Consider the following 21759-nt stretch of genomic DNA (forward strand, 5'->3'; position numbering starts at 1 on the left):
TGCATTGACTCAAATGAAACACTGTATACCTCAGTCATTCCTGCAGTATCAGTATCTCTCCACTGTTCCTTTTTTTTTTTCACTGCTTCTATGGTGAAAATGCACAATACAGGTAACAAGCAAAGGCTCAGATTGACCTTCCCTTTTAAAATTAAATCTAGCTTTGTTATCACAACGGGACATCAGCCATCTAAAACGCATCTCTAGCATGTTTAAAATGTAACCAAGGTCAGACAAGAAAATATCTAATAAATCACTTTGCAACTGCAGAGTTCTTCCCCCCATGGTTTTGAGATGGCAGAATACTTACTGGGCAAAAGATCTTCCTTTCCTAATTAAGCTGCATTGTTTCTGGTGTGCTGATGAAGAGAGACCCACACTCAGCTCTCATGGATTAAAAGCAAAATTCTAATGAAACATTTTTCTTCTTTTTGAAGATTTTGAGTTTGTTTCTGGCTGTCAGATACATCTTTGAAATCTGGAAAGCCTAAGACAAATGTGGAACAGCATGTAACTATCATATTATATGTTTGGGGTTTTACGCTTGTTGCTGTCCTGGTTCTGCAATGCACTACTCGTGGGTGCATTTTCGTACTTGAAAAATTTTCATCGCAGGGAAAGTAGCCATGGGTTAGAACAACAAAGCCAAGAATTATGTCTGAGAGGCTTAAAAATAAATATATGAGAGCTTCATAGAATCACAGTATAATTCAGGGACCTCACTGAGTTTCTACTCCAACCTCCTGCTCACAGCAGGGTCAGGTACAAGATCAGACCTGGTTATTCAGACCTTTATACCTTTGACTCTTGAAAACTTCTATGAAACCCCATGCTTGGACTCCACAACCTCTCTGGACAACACATTGCAGTGCAATTTTTTGAAACACTTGAAGCTGTAGTGTGTAGTCTAAGGAAGTCTGCAAAACTATATTAAACAGTAGTTTATGGACCTGCAGTATGCTACAATGCTGGGAGCTCACAAAGTCTGACGTGTCCTCTGAGCTAAAGATCTGTCAATTGCAATTGTAGGATATTGTTGCTGTCATTCTAATGGAATCTGTACACTATCTTCAAAAAGCTTAACAAGTCCAGTAACTCTGGTAATGATGAACCTAACCTTATGGTTGACTAAAAGCCTTCAGTGTCCATCCTCCTAACCATTTTGTTGAAAGGAAAAGAAGCTTTAGAAGAAACATTTTTCTTCTGAACCAGCTACTGTATAACCTCTGCAGCTAGGAGATAGGGGATGTGCTTTATTATACAGACTGCATGTAAGTGCATCAGTCTGGGAAAAAATGTGTGATTATGTAGAGGAATTGCATAAATTCTGCTATTAACAATACTGATCTCCTGCCTAAAGGTAATTTGCTTATTTAAAACAAATCACCGTTTTAGCATACTAAAATGCATACAAAAGAGCAATCCAGAACATGTAATTTGGAGTGTGCCATTAAACAGCCTCATGAATTTGCTCATTTAGAGGAAAAAATTGCTCATTGGAGCTCATGTCTCTGCTCTGAAGGATTCACATCACTACCAAGATTTCCACTTACCTCTTGCTGAGGTATTCAGCCACATGGTCAAAGTAAAGCATATTCAAATGTAAACACTGATTTTCTGGATTAGAACCAGTGCTAAACCAACTGAAGTATTACAGAAACCTGCCCGGTGATTGGAGTTCTGAATTTACTCTTTCACTGGCTGCAGTATCAACTTGCTTAGTTCTGAATTTTAAAACTATGGGGTTTTTTAACTGCAAATCCTATTTTTCCAACAGGGGTTCTGAAAATCAAGGTGAGATTTGTCCTTGGTGGCCAAAGTCTCACAATCCATTCAGAAATATCTTCGCAGAGAAGACAGATAGGAGGCTCTCAGAGCAATTCTATAGGCAATAAAAAGAATGCAACATGGTGGTGTTCATTTCAAAGGGTTTTCTTTATTAGGGATGGTGACCATTGAGCAGTCAAGAGCCCAGTTGACCATCAGAGATGAAACTGAGTTGGCAGGACTAAAAATTCAAATTTGTTTGTGAACTCAGCAGAGGCTGCTGCTGAGTCACTGAGAGACAGAAATATGGCACCTCTTTATTATTCTGATAGTCATGTTTTCAGCTCATCTATTGTAAGCACTTAATGGATTTGGTATAATGGCACTTGAAAAGGTAATACAGATCAAAACTGTATATATATATCTACCATTATGTTACCAAAATAAGTTTTGCTGCTTCTAGAGTCATCAGAAAGTAAAACATTAAAGTTTTAGCATGCTATAAGGCAGGTGAGACTTATTAGCATGGGCAAAAATGAAGCTAAAACATTTCTGGTGATGGTTCGAGCCCATTAGGGATACTATAGTATCATTTAATAATTAATAGCACAGTAACCAGTGCCCGTCTGCAGTAGGCTTTGAAACTGATGGAGGAATAAATGTGTCTTCAGCCATTCATGAAAACATATAGATTTAATGTGATAAAACTCCCTTGCCTCATGATCAGACAAAAACTTCACTTTTTTATATCAGTTATTCCACTGAAGTCTCACAACACCTTTTCAGATTTGTATTCCACTGAAATACAATTTAATCTAAAATGAACCTTCCTTTGCAATTTGTGGGAATGCCACATAAATATTTATGCATGAAAACATTCCATTTATCATCAGTTGCACTCCCCAACACACATCCCCTCTGGCAGCTCACTGCTGACCTCACTGACAGGGAAGAAGCAGGTCAGAAACCTGCTGAAGACAGAAACAGCACTTTGCTTACATTTACATCACTTCTCTGAGATCAAATGGTAATTCCTCTTTGCTCACTTTCTGCCACTTAGCCTGGTCATCGCTGTTGGGATGTATTTTTCAAGGCAAAACTAAAGTCCAAGTGGAAGACTGAAAGAGCAAGTGCATGTAACAGCATGTAACTAGATAAGCTTACTTCTTTCCTCTATGTCAGGTTTAAACATAGGGCAACCACAGCGTGTTCCAAATTGCTTCCTGAATTCTTCATTTGACATTCTGCTTCCAGTCACTTCCTCATGTCAGCAAAACAAAGTCTGGCAGTATTTAATTTCTTAATGTTTGAGTTAATAATCATACTGAGTTAAAAAAACAATTCTGAACCATTTCCACAAGTATACCTCCAGGCATTTTGTCCAGTTAATGAATTCTAGTCTATGCATGAATGGTTAACATTTACCATAAATATAACTTTGTCCTCTGATATGATTTTGTCCTTTGTGCTAGGAGAGTGCCAGAAGAAAAGCATGATTATTACTGCACAACAAAGTAGTTGAAGATTCTTTTGAACCCTTTCTGAAACTGACACTAAACTAAAATCCTAAACTAGATGCATAATTTCAACATTAAGTAGAAAAGTCTAGTGCAGTGGTTGATTTAATACCCATAAAACACACCTCACTTCAAAGAGTTTAATAGATGAAACTCACATGGAATGAAGACCATCACATTCAGGTACTACAATGATGTTTCTCTCTTAAACACTCTTACACTAATTGAAGTGGTGTTTAGAATTCATGTTGACTATCACTGAAAAGAGATACGTCGCTCTAAATGCATTACCCCCAAACAGCAGCTATACTCAGGGTGGTTGATAATTCAGTGGATCAACTTGTGTATTCAGGCAAGGCAATGGATCCAGACAAGAAGTTCCAATTTACACCATGATCTACTGTGCTGTTCCTCACCCCTGAGAGACATAATCCACCTTACATTGCCACCAAATGGCACCACACCCTCAACCATTGTTGACTCACTGGTACTCCTGCTAGTTATCCAAGTGAAAAGGCCAGACTGCTGCCTCTAAATCACAGGTAACAGTGGAAAAACAAATCCAGCTAAGAACATGATGTGGTTCACATGATGATGGTTATCAGAAAATTACCTATTCTAATCAAGCAATCACCAAGTCTACCTAGCTTTTTAGTCCCATGAGTCCATTGCTTTCCAGCTCCAGTCCCAGTCCTTATTTCCTTGGCATACAAGAACCAAGTGGGTACAACACCATGTAGTTTTAGATTGAAGCGCCCTAGGAAATGGGCCACTGTAACCTAAGGTTCCTATGGAAATGGGACTGAAGATAACCAGGCCTTCTATTAACACATCTGTCCTTCTGTTAGTTTCTCCCAACAATTTTAAACTTCTGTTAAATTCCACCAAATTTGAGTCATGGCCTGGCCTCAAGCTTTGAGGTTACTCTAGAAGCTTTGTGAAAATCAGGAGCTGGCTAGAAGAGACAGAACCAGACTTCTGCTCCTCTGGGAAAAAGGCAGCTGTAACTCTGTGTCTTGTGCATGTTGTGACTGCCACCTGACTGATCTCAAGTGATATATCTCAGCTGATACTTTGACACTGTGACAGAGCTCAAGACAGTGCAGTTCATACTGTTTGGGATAACACTGGTGGAAACTGGTAGTGAAGAAAGAAACTTGACCCCCTCTTTTATAAAAAAAAAAGCTGCATTTAATATGTGAAGTCATTTGACTCACTAAAGCCAATTATACCTTGATTCCAAATTTCAGCTCACATTGAACTCATGGTTAACCCTGTGAAGCAGACCATCTGTTATGGCTGGTATTGGCAGAGAACTACAGGCTGTTTTCCATGCAGGCCATCCAGGACAGCTTTGCATTAATTTAAACAAAAGACAACAAGCTCCACAGCAAAATTCAATATATTTTAAATTATTAACTAACTCTCAATTCTCTCCCAAGAAGTGCATAAGTTTCCTTTATCTCACTTTAATGTGACAAAGGAGACAAACAAATTAAGTTAGTTAGCCCCAGTGTGGTGGCAAATCCATGGGACAGACACCACTATATTGTCAGTTCAACGCTCCCTCCCCAGCCCATCTTGGCTTTCTGGCTGTGACAAAACTAGCAGCTGCTTGAGAAAACAAGCTGAAGAACAGAGGTAACAGCTATATTAATGCTACATGAACAAGGGATTGTGGCAGCTCCCTTTAATAGTTGTCCTGGGTTCAGCAGTAGCAGCCATTTTTCTCCTTCTTAGTAGCTGGTGCAGTGCTGTAGTTTTGACTTTTCAGCCTGGGAGCAGCACTGATAACACTGATGCTTTTAGTTGCTGCTCAGTAATGTTTACCCTGACCAAGGACTTTCTGAGTCTCATGCTCTGCCAGGGAGGAGGGGAAGCCGGGAGGAAGCAGAAACAGGACACCTGACCCAAACTAGCCAAAGAGGCATTCCATACCACAGCACGTCATGCCCAGGATGCAGAACTGGGGGGCAGTTACCCGGAAGGGCTAGATCACTGCTCGGTCGGACTGGATATCGGTCGGCAGGTGGTGAGAGGTTGTATTCTCTTCCCTTTTTATTTCCCTTATCAGTATTATTATTGGTGGTAGCAGCAGTGATTTGTGTTATACCTTAGTTACTGGACTGTTCTTATCTCAACCTGTGGGAGTTACATTCTTTCAATTCTCCTCCCCATCCCTCCAGAAGTGGGGGGAGGAAGAGGGGGGGGAGTGAGAGAGCTACTGATTGGACTTAAATCATGACAATAGTATAAACCAGTTTTCTGCTGGCTCTGATTTCCACCTTAAAAATGATGATTATGGAATTAGCCTTTCACCCCTGAAAAATGTACGTTCAAATGTTAGTTTGGGTCATGGATGAAAACCTGTTTCTTCCACTCCAGCCTAGCACTTATATGTTAGAAAACCATGATTCAAATAGGCAGAACAGTCCCAGAAGCAAAATAGCAAGAGTAGCTTGTATAAAAGTATACATAGAAAATGTGTGTGTATATATATAGTAAACAAAGTACATATATACATATATCTACCTACTGTAAAGAATAGGAAAGGTGGAATAGCTGAGCATGTTTAAAGATAGGTTGGCTTTGAAATGTTGACACTGAATCCAAATCAGGAGATTAAGGTCTAGTTTTAACCCCTTAGAGTAATTTCCACCGAGGGTCCCCTTTAATTACTAACATTGGAGTATCTGCTTTAAGATAGTCATCAAAGATCCTCTTCAGTTTCAGCAGAAAGACATGCACAAGGTTATCTACTCCACCTGCCTTTCACAACTATCCAGTGATGACAGTCCTTCCTTTGGAAGTAGATATCTCTCTCTGAGGTTGAGACATACCCAACCTAAATCCCTTCCTGCTCTCCATCTTTGTTTTTCCCAATCTATTGAAATTGAAAACCAGGTGACTTTTTTTATTGACAGTTCTCAGCAAAAGGATCCTGTTATGTACCATGAAAATTCAATGTTACTGAAATACCAAAAAATTATTGAGAATAGAATGACAGATCTCATTTTATGGGCAATTACCAGCAGGAAAAAATGGTTGGAAAATTATGGGCAAAATAACCCTTCCCACACTAAGGCTTTGGTGTTTACTTAAAAATATTAACAGTGCATGGGAAAGAATGAAAACCAGATCAGAAAAAGCTGCTAAATTAATCTTCTGTTCCTATAGATAAGATACTCTTCTTGATTAGAGGAGATACACTTTTCCGTACAGGCTCATGACAGCATTGGACAGCCAAACAGGTTTGAGCAGTGGTTGGGCTCAAGTTGACTCAAAAATATAGAGAGCTATTTAAAAACTAAAATCAAAATTGGGTAGGAAATGAAGTGGTATGGAAGTCCAAACTCCAGCCTCTGCCATGGTGCACACTGTGAAAACAGGCACCTAACACTGACAGTTAAAATTAGGAACATGATTTGGAGACTCTATATTTTAGCTCTTAGTCACCAAATTGCTCTTTGGTCTTGCAGAAATATGTGGTCCTTGTAGCAATGTGTGCTGCCATAACAAAAAGAGAAGAGACAGAATTTCTTCTTTTGATCTACTGTAATATCCCAAATTCAAGAGATTTCACCAATACGAGCTTCTGTCCTGAAATGTCATTCAAGCTCATGAAAATTTTTTACCTGTGACTGATTAAAGATGAGTCCCTTCAGAAAATCAAATCAGTGAAACACAGAAAACAAAGCACATTAATGTATCTGTAGGAAGCAGCCATTTGTCTTCAGAATGAAAATTAAATAAAAGAAAAAGAAAGGCAAACAAGAGAGTACAGCCATCGGCAACAGGGCGATGAATGGAATATTTGATTGTTCCACCATCCAGGAATTCCTGGTCTTATCCTGCAATACAAATATAGAAAACTTAGATTGCTTTCAAAAAGAAACACAGAACAGTTACTTTTCCTAGAAACAGAATAAAATTTCCCCAAACTTAAATATATAAAGGTCTTAGCAATCCAAGTGTGAGGTATATACCTGGAGTATTGTGAAGTATGTACCTGGAGTACTGTGTGCAGTTGTCGTGTCCTCAACATAAAAAGGACATGGAACTGTTGGAACAAGTCCAGAGAAGGGCCACAAGGACGATCAGGGGACTGGAGCACCTCCCATATGAAGATAGGCTGAGAAAGTTGGGGCTGTTCAGCCTGAAGAAGAGAAGGCTGCATGGAGACCTCATAGCAGCCTTCCAGTATCTGAAGGGGGCCTATAGGGATGCTGGAGAGGGACTCTTCATTAGGGACTGTAGTGACAGGACAAGGGGTAACGGGTTCAAACTTAAACAGGGGAAGTTTAGATTGGATATAAGGAGGAAATTCTTTCCTGTTAGGGTGGTGAGGCACTGGAATGGGTTGCCCAGGGAGGTTGTGAATGCTCCATCCCTGGCAGTGCTCAAGACCAGGTTGGATGAGGCCTTGGGTGACACGGTTTAGTGTGAGGTGTCCCTGCCCATGGCAGGGGGGTAGGAATGAGATGATCTTAAGGTCCTTTCCAACCCTAACTATTCTATGGTTCTATGATTCTATGATTCTAATATACCCTTTCTTTGAGGCGGAGTGTTTTCTGCAACAATGAGTTATTTCATATTAACTGTCACAAGCAATAGGTTTAAATATGCATTTTATGTCCAAAGAGAATTCACTTAATTTGAAATAACGCTATTAAAAACCTGAATAAGAACATCTACAGATTATTTAAAGTTTAACATTGATAACTTATCCTTAAATAGATAACACTAAATAGAAATTCAGACATATGTTACTGATACATGGATGAAGAGTGGGAATTCAGATCAGTTGAAGACCCTGCTCTTTACAGGTTGCTGAGGCATAACACTACCATTCTGATCCCTACCTACTTGTTTTCCCACTGAGAAGTGCCAGTGCAGCCACAAAAGACAGTCTGCTTCCAAAGACAGTCCTCCAAAGCCAGCAACACTTACTGTATTGCACATTTTGTAGCAGGCTCACACTTCAGGCCAAATTCAGGCCATAGCTGTCTAATTTTTCCCTAAATCACTTGGCACACTTTTGGGAGCTATAAAACAAAATGAGTGATGGTACATAACAATTGTGTGTGGCAGGGAAAATATATGGAGTTCCTCTTGCATGGATGAACTGCAAACTTGGAGAATGCCAAGAGCAAAGCCTAACTTAAAAAGTCAAATTCGTGCTCAGGGACAGTTTAAGCTTTTGACAAACAGTTAAAGATAATAACAGTTAAAGATAATAAATCCTGTAGTAATAACAGACAGCAAAATGGTACATTTCTCCTAAAAGCACTTATATAGACACTAGAAAGATGCCCAGAGAGCCTGAGGCATGAAAATAAATGATAATATCTATAAGCTTTCCATAATAAGGCGATAGGACAAGAGTAGTACATAGATAATGGGCAGTGGGGATACCAACTTTCTGAAAAGGAAAACTGGATCAGGGTAGATAAAGGGCAACACTGTAACGCACTCTTCTTAAAGGTAGATTATTATTCACTGGAGAAAAATCCTTTTTTTGTACTGATGAATACAGAAGATCGGCATTTCCTTGGATAAAGTCCCTTTCAAATTTCTGGAGAAAGAAGAAAAATCAAGTAACTTTTGCTTCCATAAAGAATAAGCCCATTCTGTCAAGTGTGCAATTATTACTTTCCTACGGCAGAACTGCCATAATATTGGCAGGAGTTTATTTACTATTATATTAACTGTGTATATTAAGTATTCAGGAGTGACAATTCTCAGAAGTCCTTCTTTTGTTCAAGTCATGAAGCCATGAGAACTCCATCTGTAGCTTGAAAAGGATCATGATGCCTTACATATTGCCTACATTAATCAGAAGCATCTGAGGTATGATTTTTTTTTTAATGAGTGTAAATAAGACTGGTGCAAAAAACCACATACACACTTTTATGTTAGTTCCAACCAGGACTACTTCAGTGTATCTAAAATTGATTAGGAATACATTTAAATTGAAAACCAATAAACTATTTCTAATTTGGAAAAAGAAGTACACACAATAATATGCAGCATTTTCATTACATCAGTGCACAATTGTGTGTTGGAAAGTCTCAAAGAATCAGTGTGCTATAGCAAACTATTTACTGCTAGAGAGCACAGAAACTTTCCCATTCTTATAAATTAACTCAACGAGGCAGCCTATTCCAAGATTTAATTCTTGGATAACCATGAGGCATACTTTTCTCTGTGTTGAACAGCCACAAAGACAAAGAATACAGGTACACAGCAACCTCTTCTGTAGGATGTGGCTCCTGCATCACTCTCAGAAGTGGGGGCAAAACCTGGAAGCAGGATAATGATCCAGTGTGGCCTGGCTGGCCTGGAAACAATGTGGAGTAGGACACAAACCCTTTCAGTTGTGTCTGCTATGAGCAGCCCTAATTGTCAGCACATGCTATGTGAACCCACCGGTACGCTGCCAGCAGCACCTGAAACTATGGGAGCCAGGCTGGGAGCCAGGCATGGAGACGTGCAGGATCTGTCCTTTGTTGTGTGCATCTGATATATTTAATGCAAATGAGCACATGGGATCTGTCACTTTGTGATCCCAAATGAAGCTGTGTGTTTCAAACCTAATCCCAGAGAGAAGTCTATCGATGTTCCTGCAGCTGGAAAGGAGAAACCTCTGAAACACGTTTTCAAAGCTGACATCCATTCGGAGCGTGCCCTGCCCGTGACTTTTCCAGTTACCTCCCTGCAGGGGCTGTCCTTAGTCTGGATCTGACAGAACGTTTTGCTCAATCGCCAAGCACAAGACCACGGCAATGTGAGCGTGAGACCTTCAAACCTTTTCCTGTCTATCGCACGGACTAAAGGCAGAAACGAATCAGAAGAACCCTTCTGGACGCCCAGATCGTCTGAAGGCGGGAAGGGAGGCGGGAAGCTACGAGGAGCCGCACTGAAGGAGGAGGACGCCGCCGCCGCTGCCCCCGCCCGGCCTTTCGCCGCTCTCCGCGGCTCTCCCGCCGCCACCGGGGATCACCCAGCACCGCGGCCGCCGTCACCCCTGGTCCGGGCCCCAGCACCTCCCGCCGGCCAGGCCCCCCCTTCACCGTGAGGGGCACCGCTCCCGCCAACCGACACCGGCCACCGAGGAGGCGGGGCCAAGGCGAAGTGCAGTGCCCGCCCCTGGGCTCTCCCATACCGCCTCGGGGGGGGGGGGGGGGCGCCGCGGTGCTAGCCCCGCCCACAGCCCCGCGGGGGAGCGGGAGGGGCAGCGCTCTCGGCGCGGCCGTTAAAAGCGTTCCCGCCTCACCGCGCGCCCAGTCAGTGGGGCGGCCGCGCCGGGAGCGGGAACCGGCGATGCTGGAGAATGGGTCCCTGAGGAACTGCTGCGACCCGGGCGGGAGAGCCCGCTTCGGCTTGGCGGAGCGGGGGGAGGAGGCGGCGGGGGAAGCCCCGCGGCCGGCCTGGGTGGTGACGGCGCTCTCCAGCGTGCTGATCTTCACCACCGTGGTGGACATCCTGGGCAACCTGCTGGTCATCGTCTCTGTCTTCAAGAACCGCAAGCTCCGGAACGCAGGTAAGGAAGGGCCCGAGCCCCGCACCTGAGCGGTAAAGAGCGTCCTGAGCCCCGCTTCAGGAGGCTGGCCCCGTCGGAGTGTGCCCCGCTGTGTGTGCGGACGCTCCGAGCGCTCAGCACTTAGGGTACTTCCTAGCACGCTGCTCCTCTGCCCTGCCCCAGCTCTTGAATGGGGAGTGCAGGTTGCTAATGGCTCTTAACGAGCCACCGGGAGTATCCGTGGAGCTACTGATGAGGGGAATCTGTGCAATCCGGTAAGAGTCCCGGAGACAAAGAGAACGGTCGGAGGAAGAAAGAAGGAACTTAAAACTTAAGGTACTTCTGAAGATGCTGTGATTGTGTGGGAAAGTGGCGCAGCCCGCTCTTCATCGGAGTTTACGATAGTCTTTGACAAAATTGTCCTTATTCCTCACCGAATATCCTTCAACCAGAAAGCAGCAAATAAAGGGGGTGTTTCCCTTGAACCGTGTCTTTAGTTTTTATTTGTGCGCTGCAATGTGGCTCTGCGTTTTTTAGTTGCTAAACTTATTTGCTTTCCCTTCTCGTCTTTGCTGGGCTGGTTACAAGTGCGTCAAGCTACAAAACTCTGTAGTCAGCACCATCTTCTCGGATCTGCCTCCCTGTCAGCCTATGCTCCGCTTCCCGGCTGTCCCGCTGCATGGGATGCTTTCACTTCTCGCCCCGTCCCGCTGATGCCGCTGGCTCTTATCTGATGCACGCAGCTCGGCGGGTACTGCCCGCGTCCCCGAGCTCGGCTGGTGCTGGGTACCGCTTCGGTGTAATGTGCTATTCTCGAAATAGTGGTGTATCTACTAAGGTCCTCATAGCACCAAGCAGTTCCCGAAGCTGCTGCTGCTGCTTCCTATCCTGAACGCCACTGTTTTGCGACACGCATGCAGGTCGGGGTAACAAACTTTGCTGAGAGATGAGAGTAATCTCATGCAATGTCCCCTGAGCTTGAAGCCAGTGGGCTCCGAGCAGTACCGGCACAGCTCCGCACCCGAAGGCAGCGGGCTGCTTCCTCCCAGGAGGGGAGGGAGTAGAACTTGGCTTTCCCTGGTCATTCTTGTTTGTCTGTTTATTTTGGGTTGGGGTTTTGTGTGTGTGTGTGTGCGTGTGTCGCTTCCCGAGTGCTTTCGTGTTTCCCGCGCAGTGACTAGCTCCAGCTAACTGGCAGTTAGCAGAAGGCACTCTTTCGCCCTTGTTTTAAATTAAATCATACTTAGGAACAGAAGCAGTCTATAGAGGGATGGAACTTCTTCCCCCTAGTCATTAGAAGCCTCGCTGCACGCCAGGGATGCCGGGGGGTCACAAATCCGTGGGGGTGAGCGATCGCACCCCACGGAGCAACTACCAGCTTGAGGGAGCTACGAGTGGAATCCGGGGAGAAACGGGGAAGGAGCGGTGAGGGGCACAGTCCTCTGGCTTGTGCCTGGGCTGCACATTCCAGGGACCAAGGCGCTAACGAGAGCAGGACATCCCTACAAGGGCCGGTAAAGCCTTCCTAGGTTCGAGCTGGGGAAAGCGGCACACGCGGGAGCCGGAGCCTTCAGCTCCGCCGGCCACAGCGGGATGGGGGGAACCTCCGTCTTTCGGGACCCATGTGGGTTACCAGGGCCTCCCACCTCCCGGCAGGGGGAAGGCGGGTTCCCGGAGGGATTCGCTCCTGGGCTTCGGAGGCGATCGCCAAGGGAACCGGCTCTCGCTGGAGAGCGCGATCAGCCTGAGGAAGCAAATTCTGCCCAGGAGAAAAGGGAGGCGGAGTGGGGCTCTTATCTGAGCCGTTTCCTTGGTTCAAACGGCAGCAGAGGGGAGAATTTGGACTGGAGGAGTAATGCCTCAAAGTGTATGTTTCAGGATGCCGATCAAAGTGCTCTGTGGCGTCCTAAAAGCTGTTGAAATAACACGTGGTGGTCTTGCCTAATTGAAATATCTATTAATTGATCTCCTGCTAGGAACATCCTTAATGTGCTGTCACTGACCCTAGGATCTCTTCATCTTTGATAAGGACTGTGAAGGATAGCAGGAGGTCCTTCTGAATAATCTTCCTAAACTTAAATGCTATTTAAATTGCCAGTTCTTAGTTTTGCATCAGGGCGAGATGGCTCTTGGGGATGAAGCTTGAAAGGACAGTTTGGTAAATGTCCACAGAAGTATTTTTCATAAGAAAATTTCATAAGAAGGGATCAGAGTGGGAGAGGAATGTAAACTGATGTGGGTAGAGTGAAGGAGGGAATAGGGAGGTGGTGGGGAGCCAAGGTAGCATTTGGGAGCCTTTAGCCTCTGATAAGGATAAAGAGGATGGACAGGGCGGTAGACTTACAGAGACTCTTTTCTGAGCAAACCAGAAACAACATGTTTGTACTCATAGGAGGAGTGGATGTGGTAGAAAGTGAAATAATGAGGAACTATGGCATGAAAGGAGGGAGACTTGTAATAAGGGGGGTCAGAGAGGAACAAGATGAAGCTAGTGGAATGATTGTGACAAGGTCCAGATGACTAAAGAAAAAAGGAAGAGCTGTAGCACCACAAACACTCAGTTCTCCTTGAAGAAGCTAGTGAGAGATTTTCTTGGATGAGAGTTTGGGACTTCAAGTAAGCCACAGGTGTACAAGGAATAAATTAAGCAGCTCTGCCCACTTCTCTAGTACAAGCAGTAATTTTCCCTTAAGAAAGCAAAACAGGGCTTTCTTTGGATGTTTCCAGGATTTATCGACACTATTCTGAGGTAAGCTTTACAGAGAAATCTGATAATTGCAAACAATGTAATTATGCATCACTCTCCTTAATATTAAAGCCCGATCAGAAGTAAATCTATTTTAATGCTGTTATATAATGAGAGGCACAAGAATGGAGTGAAATAAAATATCCCATTAGCCTTTATGCTGGTAAGTATTAAACCCAGCAGAACAGAATTGGTAGGATTAGTGCTTTTAAAGATTGCTCATTCACTCCTCAAACAGTGGGAATTTTGCCAGCCTTCCAATGGAAGGATTGTTTCATAGCATACAGAATCTTCTTTCCCACGTCTAAATTTGTTTTTGGAGGGGGAGGGGAAGATTTGTGAAGGTTCTTCCAAGTAATGCATAGCCTAATTGGTATGAATCAACATGCTTGTCCTCTTGCACAACTGCACCCAGTCTTTCTGTGAGAGGCTGAGCAATTTTCTGATCTCTAAAAATGATTCAATTTACAGAAATTAATGATTTCATAATTTCTATTCTGGGAGGTGAGTAACTTTGTCCAGCACTATAAAATTAAATAAAACTTTATATATCTAAATGATAAAATAAATTTGCCCGTCTTTCTATTTGAAATGTCAAATGTGGTATGAATTTTCGAAAGCAACTATTGATTTTGGGTGTCTTCAAATGAGTATGCCCAGTTGAAGACAGCTTTTAAAGCGCTAAACTTTTGAAGTGCTGAAGTTTACATGTACTCAACAACCAGTGCTGGATGATCAAGTATCCTGAAGGTGCATCAAGTCAATCAAAACCAGTAGATGCTTTTAAGATTTTTTTAGGATACATTTGTATAGCCATACCTATAAGCATAACATTAAGGGCTGGGGTAAGAGCTAGGTAGGACGCTTTTCAGAAAGTGGGGCATCTCCCGCAAGTGGGAGATAAAGGAAACTCTTTGTATTTCATTTGCCTTAAAGCTAGGATAAAATCAGGTGAGAGGTGAAAATTAGTCACGTTAACTCAATATAATTTTAAAGACCAGTGAGGACTTGAGATCCTTTAACATTAATCAGAAGGCTTAATGTTAACCTTTGTGCACTGCCAAAGAATGCAGAAACTGATCTTTTTAGTGCATTGCATCAAGACTTTTCACTCTATTCACTATTTTCCTTTCTATGTCTAACAGCTAACACAGCAGGATGAGACCCTGATTTCCCTTGGCAATGTGTTGTTGCAACACAAAATATGTCAAAATTCATCATTTGGGGTTTGGTTTTTTTTTCTGTTTTACCTGTAAGAACATGACTGTGTTTAATGTTTGCTTCTACCTAATTTGAGCATGGCTACAGAGATGGACAATACTCCTCGTATGTACATCTGTACAACATAAAACATTCCTGCACATAGAATTGTAACAAAGTATTTGTCTGTCTCCTAAATAAACATGTTGGGCAATATAACCAAGTCTAGTAGTCTTTTTCCATGCTATGTCCCTTCCCATAACCTTTACTCCACATCTCTGTGATATAGCTAATGGTATGTTTCCTCCGTTGCTATACTCTGGTTTCACTTATTCTTCATCTCCTTGGCCGCATCAATTCTCTTTTTCTCCTTTATTCCTCCCCTATTATTCCTGTCCTCTGGGGTAGAGGACAGCTGTCTCCTGGGGTGGAATTCTTCTCTCAGAACACTACAGTGGAGATACCTGTTTCTGAGCTTCTTCCCCTGGGCTTTTTTTATAATCAATTGAAAAAAATAAGCATTTTCAGGGAGTAGTTAATCTAACTTACTTTTGACATCTACATTAGGATGACATGATTCAACCCATGAAAGTGTTTATTCCTCTTCATTAAAAACAAAGAGAATCAAGAGGGACTACCTCAACATAATCACCTATGTTTGGGTGAGAAGAAGTCAACATATGAAGTCAGAATTATGTCATTCTTCTAGTAACGTGTCAGTTTGCATTTTTAAGTGTATATATTTTCCTCCTCCTCACAGCCTGTCCTCCAACTGATCATATTGATTCAAATAAGATTGAGAGAAAAAGAAAAATCATTACTGATACAACTTAAATGTTCAATATGCTTCCTGGGTCTGGAAACCACTCAATGTAATTGTCTTTTAATATCAGTAGTGGTGCTGACAAGAATATATTTTGAGGAGCAGAGCATGAGATCCCACTGTTATGGTTTCAGCTTTTGTACTCCTGACTTCTTGAACCCTGGATCTGTGGAATTCTCAACCCTGGGACTGTGTGGGTTTGGCCTTCATGTTCTCTCTCATGTTCAGGATTGAGCCTTGAAGCTGCTTAGTATTAAGAAATGGAACATGCGAACATTACTTCAGCATTCACGAAGTTCATTGAACTTCACTTAAAATAAAGCTCTCCTATACTTTTGTAATAATAATGTGGTTCAAACATTTTTTTTATTTGAACTTCATACTTCTTTGTTGCTAATGTATAGTGGATATTTTTGTTTGTAGACCTATAATTGTCATTTAACTTGGATGGATCATTTATCTATCTGGTAAGAACTCTTGTGATATATTAATGAAGAATCAACACATATTTATCTCTCAACCTTTGTTTTTCCATGGTGAACAAGCCAAACGCTTTTAGTTCCCTGTAACTAACAAGGCTCTTAATTTTCCTGATTGTTTTATGCCTTTCAGTTAAATCCCAGCTGAATTAATCTGTCTTGGACAAGAGAAAACTGAACTGTTCATAGTAATACAGGTGAAGTAACACCAATAACTTCAAGAAAAATAATATTCAATTCTGTTCATTCCTTCCCTGGATGGACAAAATAGACTTGTTATACGTTGAAGCTACATTTTCCTTTAGTGAGATAGAATCATGTAGATGACTTCTCTTGGTGCAGTCACTTGCTAATGCAGCTCTTTTTTTTCTTGTCTTTTCAGTCCACACAATTATTATTCCTTCAGTACCTGACCTCACCCCTCATGCTGTTATATGCTGTCCACCTTCTGCTCTTTTAGTCCTTAAGGAAAAATAGATCTTGACATTTCCCCATATCAGTGTGGGCTCTCAACTTTGCATTATCCCAAACTTTCATTAGTTCTCTTTGTGTTTTGTGACATAATACTTCTGAACCAGACAGAATTAATTCAATGTAGGTTATCTCCCTTTGGTCCAAAAATTTTCTGTCATCACCATCCAGACAGTGGTGGCAACAGACCGTGTGTGGTATCCTAGCATATGTGCTTCCAAGGCTAGATCAGTTTAGAGCAACCTCCCAAGTACAGAACGTCCAAGTCCAGCTTTTATTTAGTAAAGCTGATCAGATTACTTGGTACAGGCACTTTGTATAAGCTTACAGTGAATTTTATTCCATTTGTTTTTACCTGCATCTTTAATTTTTCTTCCATTTTTTTTCCTGTGGCCTTGCCTACAATTAAGAAGCCAGAAGATTTCTCAATACATTCTTCCTTTGCAGCTGATTTGCCACCTTAAATACAACCCAAAGCACATACTCTATGGTAGGCAAATTAATCTTCCAGAGGTGGCAACACTGTTTTAGTTTTGTCATTACTCCCTGACTAATTATTTTTCTGATTTATTGCTAGCACCTTTCATGCGAAAAGAAACAGCAGTTGTGCCAGCGCCATAGCAAGAGTGAAGGAATGAGTAGTAAAGTGTGAGAGCACCAAAACTGCAGGTGAGTCATGGCAAAACTGTGCATGTGGAAGCCAAGCACTGTGCCACACAGCCTAAGAGAAATTAGCGCATCCCTACTGGCAGTGAGGACCACAGAACCAGGGACCTTTTTACCGGTCCTTATGAGTTATTGCAGATACGTCAATTTCTCACTTGCCAGCCTGCTTTGTCCCCAGCATTACTGTCCTTATTAAAAACTGTAGCAAAATCTTTCTTCAGGCCAGCAGCCATTTTAAGTTGTTTTCAGAGGGCTCCTTCCCCTGTAGCTCCTCATTCCTTTTTAATTTTGTTAATGTGGTTAAAGGGCATTTGATTAATTTTAGAAGTCTTTGCAAAGCCAATGAAGTTTAGGGGTTTTGTCAGTTCCCCCTTTATTCAGTTTTGGTTTCTCTAGCAGTGTTCTTTTGTGGACATATCTCTCCTGGTTCCTCATAGCCTCATTTCTTGCCACTGGTATCCTTGCCAAGACAACTTTTTCTCTGGTTAGATCAGGAACTTTGTTGTTTTGAGTGCTTTTTGTCCCACTCTTTGGAGCAAGTTCCAGAGAATATTTTTCTATCTTTAATATGAAGAAATGCCAAGCTTATTCCTCATTTAAGTCCCTAAGCTCCTCAATACAGTTGATTTAACTTTCCTAATTAGCTTCTTCTATTTATCAAAGTGTTCAAAACCTCTTCTAAGTTATGTCTGGTTTGTTTATTCTTCCATTTAATTTAAACTAAATAGTATCATCTGCTTTCAATACAACCTTATTTTCTATGACAGTCTCTTCAGGAATGTCTCTGTTCTTTATCAAAACAAAGACCAGGGTATGTTGACAAATAGAGTCTATATTGAGAAATCTACAGGGTACATGTCCAGAACTCAACAGCCATTAGTGTGTTTATTATCTCCTTTGCATGTAAAGAGCTGTAATGTCCCATAGTTAAATTGTTTCCATTAGTATTTCCCTGTTAAAACAGAGGTAATATCTTACTACAGATTTCTGCATACATCCCTGAACATAGCATTGTCTTTAAACTATGTGCCTTTGGCACAGCTACAGTGTTCAAGGCCAGGTTGGACAGAGCCTTGGGTGACATGGTTTAGTGTGAGGTGTCCCTGTGAGGTGGTGGGGTTGGAACGAGATGATTTTGAATTCCTTTCCAATCCTAACTATTCTACTATGCTATGATTCTATGAAAATTCTTCTCCCAAAGTAATTTTGGCTTTTACCAGGATATGAGGATATTATAGTATTTTTTAATGAAGATTATACTTCTTGATTCTATGACTCTATGATCTTTCAGCTCATATTTGTCATCTTTGATTATTGGTGCAATCCCACTCTAATAATTATTATTTCCATGAAGTTTGGTTTTAATTTCTCACTGATTTCAGATCCCCTATTTTGTTGCATAGGTTCCTGGTGTTCTTTTTCTAACTACTGCTATTTTTTATTACTACTCCAGTTGAACTCCTCTGTCATTGAGCTCCTTTTTTCTATATTTGTTGCCACCACCTTCCTGAAGCCAAAATTCCCCCTGGCCTTGGTGTTAAATGAAGAAATGTAATGATTGTTCCACAGACTCTTTTCCCATCTCTCAATTTCAAGTTCTTTTTATTCATTCTGCCAGCTTGGATTGCAAGCTGGTATCCCATATGCTTAGGTGAAATCTGTCCATGAAGCATATGAAACCTCTTCTCAGAGAATATCTCCGAATGATCAATACTCAAAGTCTTTCTATATAACTTCCAGAATTATTCAGTCATGTGCCCATGACTCATCTCATACTTCTAATTACACTTCTCTTCTTGGAGAGAAGACAGAATAAGTTCATCACTAATTCCATCTTCTGCTGTGTGACTTGGTTCAAACCAAGTAACCGGCCAAGAAAATAAATCTTCAAAGTTACTTACAGAATAATAATGTTAAAATTTGTTAACTTCTCAATAATTCCCAATGTAAAAGAGTAAAGTGAAAAGCCACCATTATTCATTTGCAAATCAGGAAAATGACCAAAAAAAGTCTCCCTCAGCAAAAGGAAGTAAACCTTACAAGCAAGTTTGGAAAAAGTGAAAATCAGAGACCTAAAAATGTTCTAAATTGAAAAGAATACCGGATTTTGAAACATTTTGGAAGCAGAAAGTTTGCAAGGAAATTACCAGCCTAATGGAATTTAAAGAAGAATTTAGGAGTACAGAAACATCATAAAGGAAAATAAAATAACTTCTGTATCAATCTGTATCACACGGCATCCTGAGGAGATAGTTTCTTCAAAAGCAATAAGAAATGGCTTTATATGACACTGTATATAGGATAATGGATAGTGTTAGAGAATGTAGACTAGAATTACCCATTTTCTCATCATCTAAAGAATCATGACATGAGACCAAGGAGATGTTGAGCATAATCTGGAGATGGAGCATGCTAAAATGGAGGTCACTTTGTCTCAAACACTAAATAACCTGTGGAAGCCAGGAATTTGCTAAAGTTAAAGAATTACTGGCTCTTCCGCAAATATTTAGAGTGTTCACAGTCATAATAGTTAATGCTACCAAAACTGGAGAAAGTATGGAATGTATTAGTGGCAGATGTAAAACAAACTCTAGTAACTAAGGATTAGGGTAAAATGGTAACCTGAAGCCGGTTATTCTACAGCTATAGGGTACCTATAAAGTTCCTCCTTTGAAGCACCTGGCAATATCATATTGAATAATAGCTCTAAATTTTAATTTTCTTTTATCCTGTAGAAGAAGTGATCAGTATATTGACAAGCAAACAGGAAGTATGTCACCAAGATCAACTCCAAGAACCTTTTATTTTAAAGTATAATGTTGTTAAACAGACAAGTTACACAGGTTGTGCTTATCTTGACAGAAAATGAAATGATAAGCATTTAGTAGGACTGGAGAAGTATAAAGGTTTCCTTGAACCTGTAATGGAAGAATTCAAGGGTATATTTACATTGTGTGTTTCATTTGGCACAAGTCCTCTCTATCCAAAAGGAAAACCAAGGCATGATGTTAGTGTGATGCTTTGCCTGCACCACCATACCCAGGCTCTTCATAGGTCCAAGACTAACACAGTCAAATAGCTTTTCTTTTTTTTCCCAGCTTAGAGTATGAATAAGTTTCCTTTCATCTCCCTCAAATAACCAAAGAAAACATACCCCCTGATACAGGAAATTAGAAGGACCTTTTAGCAGCTGTAGCATGGCAATTCTAATGTTTCTTAGCAGCATTCCCTTTGCTGCCAGCTCTGTCCTGGATTCTGGACTGGAATTTATTTTGCAAGACACACTGACTGCATGAGGCCTAACCTCTCTGCAGGAAAGTTCTATTCTTGAGTGGACCTATTCTTGAGTTCTATTCTTGATTCAAGGATTCACAATCAGGCAAAGAGCTAAGAGAGACTGGATCTACTCACAGGACTGCTCGTTTTAAAAGATTATTTTTAAAAACTATTTTAGCAGATGTAGATTCACCAGATGGCTTGAACCATTCTATTGAGGATGTTATAGGAGACTACATTCATCTCATTGAATCAGTGATAATCTGTTCTTTGCCTCTAGGAGTAAATTCTACTCCTACTCCAATTCGGATCTATTCTGAGTGCCAGTATCTTCACTTATGCTCCAGATTTTAGCTTCTCAGAAGTTATCCTTTATAAGCACATATTGGTACCTTGATATAGACTGTCAAGTACATTGCCCTTTTCCCAAGAATATGCATGAGAACAGCTATGTTATCCTGAGCTGATAAAACAAAACCATTTTTTTTCCCTTGCTGAAAGGAAGAAATGCTCTGGTAGTTCTCTTCTACCCAGAAATCAATCCGAGTGGCTGTTCTAGTTTTTAAACTCCCACCTTGATATGGGCAAGAAACAGATTTCCTGACAGCAAAAGCCAACAGAAATGTGTCTAATTGCTCTGGGTGCAACTTTATTGCCATCCTTAACAACAGTAAGTGCTTTGGAATGTTCTGGTTTATTTTCAGTCTCAATACTGATAAGGACTGAGCTATATCACAGAGACAGCGTTTTCCTGACATTTCAGCTGCATGTGGGACAGTCATGTATTGACATAACAACAGATAACAACAGCCTAAACACATTCATCATATGACTAGGATCTTGATTGCTATGATTCTTTTAAAGTTACATATTAATTACAGAGGTATTTGGTTACACTCTTTAATAAATGCTGCTTAAATTATATCTGAAGATAAAACAACCCTTCTTACACAGTTACCAATTATTCAGTGTTTTTTTATGGACTTGGCTCATTTTCAATGGTTGATTACCTCTATGAAGATTATAATATAACATGACATTTCCACAAACATTATCATCTTTCTGCTGTAGATCAACATGTGTTCATCTGTTGGTTTAGCTTGCCATATTTGCACAATGAGGGCAATAATTGTAGTCAGAAAATACCACCAAGAGCCACTAGAGCTAGCAATCTGACTAACAGGAAAAATATCTGCTCAGTACATCAACCTTGTAAACATAATTATGTTAACTAATTGTAAGTTGGAACTATCATTGGATTGTAAAATACATCACTCAAAAAAGACAGGGAT

The 21759-nt window shown here is 41.2% G+C and overlaps 1 protein-coding gene and 1 long non-coding RNA gene across 2 annotated transcripts in view; one reads left to right on the plus strand and one right to left on the minus strand.

Moving 5' to 3' along the window:
* Positions 1-7003: 7003 nt before the first annotated feature.
* On the minus strand, positions 7004-10442 carry LOC130606339 (uncharacterized). Its single transcript, XR_008973953.1, has 3 exons — positions 10358-10442; positions 8235-8329; positions 7004-7135 (listed from the first exon to the last, which is right to left on the minus strand). It is a non-coding gene; the product is annotated as an uncharacterized LOC130606339 (long non-coding RNA).
* Positions 10443-10492: 50 nt separating this feature from the next.
* LOC130606340 (melatonin receptor type 1B) overlaps positions 10493-21759 on the plus strand; it is a 29123-nt gene continuing 17856 nt past the window's right edge. Inside the window, exon 1 of the mRNA XM_057422595.1 lies at positions 10493-10827. Within this exon, the coding sequence (XP_057278578.1) occupies positions 10608-10827 (220 nt within the window). The 5' untranslated portion in view covers positions 10493-10607. The remainder of the gene's footprint in view (positions 10828-21759) is intronic.

This window comes from Pezoporus wallicus, unplaced genomic scaffold (genome assembly GCF_028554395.1).
Source record: "Pezoporus wallicus isolate ANWC-B61680 ecotype Strahan unplaced genomic scaffold, APGP_CSIRO_Pwel_v1 contig_8388, whole genome shotgun sequence".
Taxonomy (NCBI): domain Eukaryota; kingdom Metazoa; phylum Chordata; class Aves; order Psittaciformes; family Psittacidae; genus Pezoporus; species Pezoporus wallicus.